The following is a 10,418-nucleotide window of genomic DNA, read 5'->3' as shown; positions in this document are numbered from 1 at the left end:
CCGCCTGGCTTCCTCCACCACTGCTCACCTGCCAGCACCCCAGCCCTTGCCCATCCCATCCCAGATCCCCGCTGGGGGCGGGGCTCCCTGCAGGGCTCCGTGATGGGGGGCGGGTGGGGGCGTGCAGGAGTCGCCAGGTCTCGTGCCAGGACCCATGCCTTTGAATGCCTCAGCCCTGTCCCTGCTGGGGGCAGTCTTGGGGTTGCCAAATGGAGGGGGAGAAGGCGGTGGCCAGGACACACTGTGGGAGATAAACCCCCCCACCCCCGCAGTCAGGCTGGCTAAGGCTTCAGGGGCTGGGGCAGGGCTGGAAGGAACTCTGTCCCGCAAATATCTACCATTCCAGGGCCCTGGCTAAGGCCCTGGCCACTCCACATCTGAATCCTCAGACCGAGGCCCCAGAGCCAGGCCAGCCCACGCCCCTCCTCCTGCCTCCTGCACCTGGCAGGAGGGGAAAGTGGCCTTCTCCAGGTGGGCCTTCTCCAGGTTCACCCTTGCAGATGCAAAGCAAACCAAAACAAACCAAAACAAAGCAGGTGTTTAATAGAAAAAATAAAGGGAACTGTGGCAAGATGTGGCATTTGGCTATGCCCTCTCCCCAGCTTTGTTGCCCTCTCCCTGGCCTTGCCGAGTCATGTCCCCACCCCCATGCCCACCCGGTACAGCTCTCACCTCTTCGGGCCTAGGAGACGGTCAGCCCTGCCCTCAGGGAAGGGGGCAGCCCAGGCAGTGCCAGGAGGGGCCATAGGCTCTGTCTTCATTGACCTTCAGGTGCCCCCCAGCGCCCACCGCTCCAGGTGAGACCATGGGAGGTATGGAAGGCGGGAAGCTGAACCCTTCTCAGGCACTGAGTCCCCCTCAAAGGAGAAATACCCCTCTAGGATCTCCTCTCCCAAGAGGGGCTCCCCACCACCACCCAGAGAAGCCTCAGGCCCAGTCCATCTCCTGCAGGAGCTCCTCCAGCTGCCCCTCCCAGTTACCATGCAGGCCACTCAGGGCAGGAGGCCTTCGCCCTGTGCCCTCAGCAGCTTCACTGAGCTGGGGCTCCAGCCGTGGATGCCGGGGGGTGGGGCAGGGAGGCGGGGGGCTGCTGGTGCAGGGGGTATAGCTGGGCAGCCACACACTGTGACGAGGGCTCCGGGCTGTGAGGCTGAGGCCTTGGCACCTCACAATCCTGCCAGTTTAGGACAGGGCTTTGTTTACCTGCAGGCGACACACACACACAGACACAAATAAGACCGCAGGAGTGGTCAACAGCCCGCTCATCCCCAGACCAAGCCACACTGTCCTCCCTGTACCCAGGGCCCATCTCAGCTTCCAGAAACGGCCTGTAGCCCTGGGAAGCAGAGGGCATGCCAAGGAGGGTCCCAGCTCTGCTCAGCGACCTGGGCTCAGACACCCAGTGTCCCGCCCCCAGCCCCTCAGAGCTCCTTACAGCAAGAGCAGTACAACAGATCCATGACCCGCAAGCAGTTGTCCAGCAGAGCTTTGGGCCGCACCAGCTTCAGGCTTCCTGGGGCACTCAGGAGGGACAACACTGCTTCCACCTGGGGGCTGACCTCCACACCCTGAAAGGGAGGAAATCTTTAGGACCACAGGTGCCACCCACAGCCTGTGAAGAGATCCCAGGAGAGCTCTGGGGGGCGGCGGGTTGGTGGCTATCCTGCCTGGAAGGAGGACAAGAGATCCCTGTGACCAGGACACCTGAGAGCAATTTCTCTCCTTCCTGCAGGTGCCATTTTTCCTGGGAGGGGCTCCCTCGATGTCCCTCACTCAAGCACAACACACAGAAGCTTCTCTTTTCCTCTCCTAGGGGCAGGCCAGACAGGGAGGAGGTGGGGGCATCCTTGCTGTTCTAGCCCAGGCCCGGCCACCACCACATGAGGAGTCCCTATCCCAGGGACACTGCCCTTCAGTATGTAAAGACCCACACCGACTCCCATGAAGAATGTAAAGACCCACACCGACTCCCATGAAGAAGAGACAGGACCCTCCGGAGGGTCGGTCATATCGTGAGGCACACTAGGCACACTGACAGGGCTGGGTCTCCAGCTCCAAGCTCGGGGGCTCCTCTCCACAACACTTAACAAAAGGAACCTGGTGTGGGGAGCACCAGGCACCGTGGGAGGGACAGAGCGGGGGCCAGAAATGTCGAAGAAGACACGGAGCACGGCACTTCCCTGGTGGCGCACTGGTTAAGAATCCGCCTGCCAGTGCAGGGGACGCGGGTTTGAGCCCTGGTCCAGGAAGATCTCACATGCCGCGGAGCAACTAAGCCCATGAGCCACAACTACTGAGCCCCTGTATGCCACAACTACTGAAGCCCGCGCACCTAGAGCCCGTGCTCCACAACAAAGACAAGCCACCGCTGAGAAGCCCACGCACAGCAACAAAGAGTAGCCCCGCTCACCGTAACTAGAGAAAGCCTGCGCGCAGCAACGAAGACCCAACGCAGCCAAACATAAAAATAAATAAATAAATGTATGTATAAATAAATAAATAATAATACTTTAAAAAAAAAAAAAAAAGACATGGAGCAGGAGGAAACGTGGGACCTGAGCTGGGGAAGGACCTTCCTAAAAGTGAAGTGTTCTAGGTTGAACTGTGTGTCCCCCTGCCCCACACCCCCCTAAAAAAGCTCTGTCCAAGGCCTAATCCCTAGTACCTGCGAATGTGACCTGTTTGGAAATGGGGTCTATGCAGATGTAATTAAGTCAGGGGTCTCCAGATGAGATTAGTGTGGATTTATGGTGGGCCCTAAATCCAATGACTGTTGTCCTTGTAAGAGAAAGGGAGCAGGTCCTTCTCTGGGACACAGAGGGAAAGGCCATGTGAAGACAGAGGCAGAGGGTGGAGTGATGCTGCACAAGCCAAGAACACCATCAGCCACCAGAAGCTGGAAGAGGTGGGAAAGATCCTCCTTTGGAGCCTTTGGAGGGAGCATGGCCCTGCTGACACCTTGATTTCAGACTTCTGGTCTACAGAACTGCGATAGAATAATTTCTGTTGTTTCAAGCCACGAGTTGGTAGTAATTTGTGACGGCAGTCCCCAAAAAACTAATATACAAAGGCTTAGAGAGAGAAGTGAGGGTGGCAGGAGGGCAAAGGGGCCCATGCCCATGGCCCTCTCCCTAGAGGGAGGACCCACCGCCCCATAGATGTTGGGAACATATGGAACGGGCCATCAACCATTGACATTGTGAGAAAGAAGAGGTTAAAAGTTGGTTCAGGGACTTCCCTGGTGGTCCAGTGGTTAAGACTTCGCCTTCCAATGCAGTGGGTGCAGGTTCGATCCCTGGTTGGGGAGCTAAGATCCCACATGCCTCATGGTCAAAAACAAAAACATAAAACAGAAGCAATATTGTAACAAATTCAATAAAGACTTTGAAAATGGTCCACATCAAAAAAAAAAAAATCTTTAAAAAAAAAAGCTGGTTCAATCTGAAGAGCCCAGGTGGGCAGGGCCTCAGCCTACCCACAATCTCCTTCCCAGCTCCCCAGAGCTCACAGAGCCAGAGACACTCCCAAGGAAAATTGAGGATGGAACACAGTCCGTTCCCCAGGTCAGCTCCAACCCCCCCTGCCCACAGGCACAAGAAAGCCACCAAGGAAATGGCTGGGTCTCCCAGTCCCCACCAGAATGGAGAGCCTCCACAAAGTTCTCGGCAGCTGCAAAAGCAGGTGCTGGCCCTGAGCCCTGGTGTCAGCAGAAGCTCACAGTTGGCTTCCTGTTGGCTGTTCTTGCTGGGCAACAGGTGGGGCCCCAGGGCAGTTGTGTACCAGGGTCCTAAGGAGGGCTGGGGGGGGGGTCAGTAGGGCAAGGCGGGGGTGTGGGGAGGGGTCCCATGGCACACACATGGCCTGCGAGGATACACACCGACCCCGTCACCTTACTCTCTAGGCTTTTTGGAAGACGTATCCCCCAGGCCTCCGATCAACACTGCTGAACAGGCAGCGATCGGGAACCTCTATTATTATTATTAATTAAGGTCCGTTTACGTTAGGGTTCACTCTTTCTGTTGTACATTCAATGGGCTTTGACAAATGCAATTATACCCACCGTTACAGCATCATACAGAAGAGTTTCATCGCCCTCAAGCCCCCTGTGCTCCACCCATTTATCCCTCCCCCTTTCCCTCTTTTCTTAGATGTGGAAATAAAGTGAGAGGGATCAATGACTCGCCCAGGGTTGCAGAGCATAACAGGGTCTCAGGCGCATCTCTTGCCCCCCAAGCCCAGTCCACCACCCTGCCCCCCCCATTTCTCCCACACTCTCCAGGACACACCAGAACTTTCCATGCCTTTACCTTCTCCCTTGATAGTTTTTGGCCACACACACACACACACACACACACCACACACACACACACACACACACACACACACACACACACACCCCACCCCCACCCCACCTCCGGCCACCTGCACCTCTGCACGGCTCACCGGGAGGCCTTGTTTGACATCCAGCAGCAGCGTATGTACCTCTTCCAGGTACTTCCAGGATGGATGGCCCTCGAGCAGCACCTCCTGCACCCACTCAGTAGCACTGAGACTCACCAAGACCCACAGATACCGCAGCTCCTGTTGGCTCACCCGGGCCCTCTGCTGCAGGGACAGGAGAAATTATTGAAACCCCAGACAGGAGCCTCTGGGCCTGCCCCCCACAGCTCTGATTGCCCCCCAGATTTGTCCTGCACAGGGGGCAGACCACGGGCATCCACTGTGGATGGGGTGGGAGGGGCACCTGGGGCCTGAGCCAAGGGCAGGCTTGCTTGAGGGGCCAGGAAAGACCCCTGGCAACAGGATCTGCCCAGACCAATGTGCCTCCAGGCAGGGCCCACAGAATGTCCCAGGAGGCAGGGGCCTCCCCATTCCAGAGGGGGGATTCTCACCAGCCTGGTGACGTTGGCCATTCGGAGTACCCCCTCATAAGGCACACTGACCCTGTAGTTGATGGGGAAGTAGTGTTTCTGGGGAGATACAAGAGAACAAAGGATGAGATCAGAGCCAGAAATGGCTCAGACTCCCCCAACCTCGGAGAAGAATTTGATGCAGGAGGAGAGGACCCAGGACCAGCCCTTGATGGCAGCGGTGGTCCTCTACAGAAAACATGTGCTTGGCTCCCAGTTGGGATAAAGACAGCTCTTTCCTCTGGGACACAGGGAAGGTGAAACAAAACAAAACATGTTAAGGCATAAGTCTCGGGCCAAAATATAGGATGAGAGGCTTACTACTCCTAGAGAATCATATCCTTTAGCAGGGGTGAGGAAAATGACTTTAAAAGATTGCTCTAAAACTTATCATGGTGATGGTTTCATGACTTTGCAAATACACTAAAAGCTATAGAAATGTACACTTGAACAGGTGAGGTGTGTGGTATGTGAATTATATCTCAAAAAAGCTGTTAAAAAAAAAAAGACCTACAGAGCCACATGCCACGTGGTCCACTCTATAAAAAGAATCAAACGTTCTAATTTCTAGGTCCTTATCTCCCCTGCTAAATAGTGTCTGGGGTTCCCCCAAGGTTTCCTGGAATCCATTCCTGAGTCACTGGGTGAGTGCCACGTGGAGGTGGGATCAAAGGTCAGATCAGATAGGAGGGTTGGAGGCCCCAAGGATGGATGGCAGGAGCGGGGACAGGAAGTGCAGACGAGGCACATGGGTGTGTGTGAGGGAGAAGGGAGCCATGGCAGGCACAGGCCTGACACAAGTCCAAGGAGAGGGACTGAATTTCCAGGTCTTTACATCCCATGAGCCACAGGGCTTTGAAAGAGGGACACAACAAGTGCCCACGTAGTTACCATGTACTGAAGGCGGTTCCGGTACTGCAGCTTGTCCCGCAGAAAGCCAGTGATGGCACACTCCTCGCTCCGGGTTAAGGGCCACACCTCCAAACCCTCGTTCCCCAAGGCCATGCCCAGGAGGATCCCGAGATCTGTGGACCACACACAAGAACACGTGAGCCACCTGCGTGGCTCCCACACTGCCCAGGTACGCAGAGCTGTGCACACAACCTCCCTTTTCCCAGTCACAAGTCCTCTCGGAAGGGTTGGGGTGGGAGGCGCAGGGTCCCAAGGAGGCCTTCCCAGGGCCAGGAATACTCTCCCTGCGGTCCGGGCTGCAGGACAGCAATGCAGGCAAGCATGAACCGTCCAGCCCAGCCACCTCCCGCCCCAGGCTGGCAAAGCCCCCCAGGAGCCACGCCCTGGGATTGGTCTCCAGTCTCCTTCCCACTCCTTCCCCAGGGGGCAGGCACAGCCTCCTTTCCATGGCAACCCCTGCCCTTCATCTAGAACCTACGATTTTTCAAAGCCTTTTGCTGCATTTTCCATCCAGAGACTCTGGAACTGTGGATTCTAGTTCCAACTCTACAAATGACTCTTGGGTGACCCACTCCGTTGTCCTCCCTGCTCTATCTGACCTTGACATGCCTCTTAATTAGAGGTACCAGAAGGTCTGTAGCAGCCCTTCCAGTCTGGTCTTTCCGGGATGCTGAGCGAACCTCACTCAGGCTGTTTCTCTTCCTCGCTAACAAACGATCCAAACATTACCAGCCTTCACCACTGCAGGTCACTGTGACTTTAAAAACAGTGTGATGTCTGTGTAACTGAATAGACTTACAAAAATTATCTGAGAGAATTTGCAACAAACATGAACAAGGGTTGGGGCTTCCCTGGTGGCGCAGTGGTTAAGAATCTGCCTGCCAATGCAGGGGACACGGGTTCAATCCCTGCTCTGGGAAGATCCCACATGCCGCGGAGCAACTAAGCCCGTGTGCCACAACTACTGAGGCCCACGCGCCTAGAGCCCATGCTCCTCAACAAGAAAAGCCACTGCAATGAGAAGCCCGTGCACCTCAACAGAGTAGCCCCTGCTCAACGCAACTAGAAAAAGCCCACGCACAGCAACAAAGACCCAACAGATCCAAAAATAAATAAAACATTAAAAAAAAAAAACATGAACAAGGGTTAAGTTGATGGGAGCAGAAAGAACAAAATATAGATGGGCAAGAGATGTATCTGAAACTCAACCTCGCTAATAAATTCACGTCAAAACAATCGATACACGTTTCACCTACCAAATGGAAAGACTTTGTTGTTGTTGCTGTTGTTTTATTTTATTTTAATAACATTTGCTGCTGGCAAAATAGTGAGGCAGATGCTCTTATCCTGGAAAGCAATTTGGCAATTTTTGTTATTAATGGACTTAATAATGCCCACACATTTCGACCCACTAAGCTTTAAAATTGTCCACGCCCTCTGACCCATTACACTCATTTCTAGGAATAAATGTGAAGGAAAAGAGAGACATAACCGAAAGATTAGTGGACAAAGACTTCCTCTGCAGTATTATTTTGTAATAGTGAACATCTGTAAGTGGCCTAGATGTTCAATAATAACGAATGTAACCAATAAAAATCACATTGCCAAAGAATACTTATGATATGCTTATATGGTAAGAAAAATACTTTTGATATGCTTAGCAAAGTTTTAAAAAGCATGATGCAACACACTGTATCTGGGTATAAAGCATGACTTGAATTTTGTTAATTATATATACATGTGTGCATAGAAAATGCAATGGAAAGAAATGCACCAAATCTCTATGGGAGATTTTTATGTTCTTCTTTATATTTTTTAGGATATCTTTTACATTCTATAATTAGTATGTATTATTGTTATAGTCAAAAGCAGTAATTTTTTCCCTTTTCTCCCTCTTCCTTCCTTCCTCCCTTCCGTCCTCCTCCTCCTCTCTCTCTCTCTCTCTTTCTTCCTTTTTCCCCCCCAAATAGCCAGGCAGGCTGAGTCACCTCTTTGATTCGCCCCTGGTTGTGAGCAGCAATTACTCACTGGACTTGCTGCCCTCACTTCCCCGGCACTTAGGGAAACTTTTGTTCTTAAACCCTTACTGGCCTGAGCCTGCTGACACTCACTTTCCCACCCCCTTCTCAGTGCTGCTGCCATGCCTGTGCCCCTGCTGGGCCAGAAGCTCAGGTTTACTCAAGCCCATGCCCCTTATGGCCTGCCGCCCACCAGCCCTTCCCCTCATAGAAGTCTGATACCACATTTTTTGCAAACTTGCAATCCATCTTGCACTTCCTCTGTCTCTCTCTTCCCATATTCTCAACCCAATATTTGGACAAGGGAACAGATAAACCAGTGTTTCTGCTTGCTTTCTCCCTTGTCTCTACATCATTAACACTCTCAGCTTGGCACCCCTGCTGGTCAGGATCATTCCTGCCTCAGGGTTTAGGCTCACACATTGCCCCTGCCCTGGGTATCCTCTCACACGGCAGACCTCTTCCAAGGTCTCACCAAGACTCCTTCCCTCCCCAGAGGCTCCCCTGCCTACGCCAGCCACCAACCCCTGTCTCTAGCACCAACCCCTGCCTCTAGGGCCATCTGTCCAATTCACTCATTGTCCTTTTTTTTTTTTTTTTTTGGCTGCTTTGGGTCTTCAATGCTGTGTGCGAGCTTTCTCTTGTTGCAGTGAGCGGGGGCTACTCTTCATTGCGGGGTGCGGGCTTCTCATTGCAGTGGCTTCTTTTGTTGCAGAGCATAGGCTCTAGGCGCGCGGGCTTCAGTTGCTGCAGCACATGGGCTCAGTACTTGCAGCACGCAGGCCCTAGAGTGTGCGGGCTTCAGCAGTTGCGGTGCGTGGGCTCAGTATTTGTGGCTCGCGGACTCTAGAGCACAGGCTCAACAGTCGTGGCGCATGGGCTTAGTTCCTCCGCGGCACGTGGGATCTTCCAGGACCAGGGCTTGAACCTGTGTCCCCTGAATTGGCAGGTGGATTCTTAACCACTGCACCACCAGGGAAGCCCCTCACTCATTGTTTTGATCAGACAACGCAGCAGCCAGTGTGTGAATGCACAGCACCGTGAACCACAGCAAGGACGTGTTACTCAGCACTTTGGGGTGCACGTCGAGCAGGGAGCTGGGAGCGGTACCTGGGTCTCCTGTAGAAGCTGGTAAAGGCTCACCCAGGGTATCTGAGTGAGCAGGTATGAGGTAGTGGCCGGCGGGGGTGGTGGTGGTCGGGCAGAGAATCTGCATTTCCAACAAGTCCTGAGGTAAAACTGATGCTGCTGGTCTGGGGACCGCACTTGACAGAAAGTGACAGTTTACAAATTGGTGTCCTTAGGGCCACATTCTGGTTCACAGAGATTTCACATAAAAATCCAAATTTCCATCTTTTCTTTAAAAATCAGTATCCCTGTCCACACTGAGTCTTCTTTCCAATGTGGCAGTCACCCTGTGGCTGCCCACTCCACCCCCAAGTCCCACCCCACCTGACCTCATCTGAGTCCCAGTCTGGAGCCTTTGGGGGCCTGGCCACTAGCCTCGTAGCAGAGACTTACAGAGCCTCCGTGCTTCCCAGCCTGGCACACATGGGTTGCCCCAGAAACTCTGTCCATAGATGATCTGCCTTCTCCCAAACTTAGACCTCCTCCAAGTCTGCAGCCCAACTACCATTCCCAGTTTTAAGCTCCCTTCCTGTGGCCTCCACTCTGAAAAACAGGCCAGCAAACAGGTAACTAGGCAGGGACAGCACAGCTGTAGCCTCACGTACCCTCTGCATTCTGAAAGCCCCACAGCTAGTGCAACCCTGGTCGGGAGGCCTGCCGTGCCCCCCTATCTCCACAGTTAAGAGGCCTGCAAGACAGAAGAGGAGACTGAAGAAAGAGTAATGTCCTGTGTGCAATGACAAATGGGGCTTGTCCACCACCCCCATATCTGTGCCTGTGTGTGTAAATACCCCCAAATTTACGTTCACCAAGAACCTCAGATGCAAGCTTATTTGGAGATAGGGTCTTTGCAAATGTTATTAAGAATCTCCAGATGGGGCTGCCCTGGTGGCGCAGTGGTTGAGAGTCCGCCTGCTGGTGCAGGGGACACGGGTTCGTGCCCCGGTCCGGGAAGATCCCACATGCCGCGGAGCGGCTGGGCCCGTGAGCCATGGCCGCTGATCCTGCACGTCCGGAGCCTGTGCTCCGCAACGGGAGAGGCCACAGCAGTGAGAGGCCCTGTGCTCCGCAACGGGAGAGGCCACAGCAGTGCGAGGCCCGCGTACCGCAAAACAAACAAACAAACAAAAAAGAACCTCCAGATGAAATCCTCTTGAATTTAGGGTGGGCCCTAAATTCAATGACTGGTGTCCTTATAAGAAGAGGAAAGGACACAGAGACACATGTAAGGAAAGACCATTCATATGGCCTTCACATATGATGAAGGCAGATTGGAGTGATGCAGCCACAAGCCAAGGAATGCCAGAAGCCACCAGAAGCTGGAAGAGGCAAGAAGGATCCTCCCCTAAAGCCTTCAGAGGGAGCATAACCTTGACAACTTGACTTCAGACTTCTGACCTCCAAAGCTGTGACAGAATACATTTCTGCTGTTTTAAGCCAAGATTGTGGC

At 53.5% G+C, this 10,418-nt stretch overlaps 1 protein-coding gene across 1 annotated transcript in view; it reads right to left on the bottom strand.

The window, feature by feature from the left end:
* Positions 1–171: 171 nt before the first annotated feature.
* The window catches only part of IL34 (interleukin 34), a 66,929-nt gene continuing 56,682 nt past the window's right edge, over positions 172–10,418 (bottom strand). Inside the window, exons 4-8 of the mRNA XM_081217382.1 lie at positions 5,802–5,935; positions 4,893–4,970; positions 4,444–4,605; positions 1,436–1,568; positions 172–1,203 (exon numbers count right to left, since the gene is read on the bottom strand). Of these exons, the coding sequence (XP_081073508.1) occupies positions 1,031–1,203; positions 1,436–1,568; positions 4,444–4,605; positions 4,893–4,970; positions 5,802–5,935 (680 nt within the window). The 3' untranslated portion in view covers positions 172–1,030. The remainder of the gene's footprint in view (positions 1,204–1,435; positions 1,569–4,443; positions 4,606–4,892; positions 4,971–5,801; positions 5,936–10,418) is intronic.

This window comes from Mesoplodon bidens (assembly GCF_964165515.1).
Source record: "Mesoplodon bidens genome assembly, chromosome: 18".
Lineage (NCBI taxonomy): Eukaryota > Metazoa > Chordata > Mammalia > Artiodactyla > Ziphiidae > Mesoplodon > Mesoplodon bidens.
This window is presented reverse-complemented; position numbering and strand designations above follow the sequence as displayed.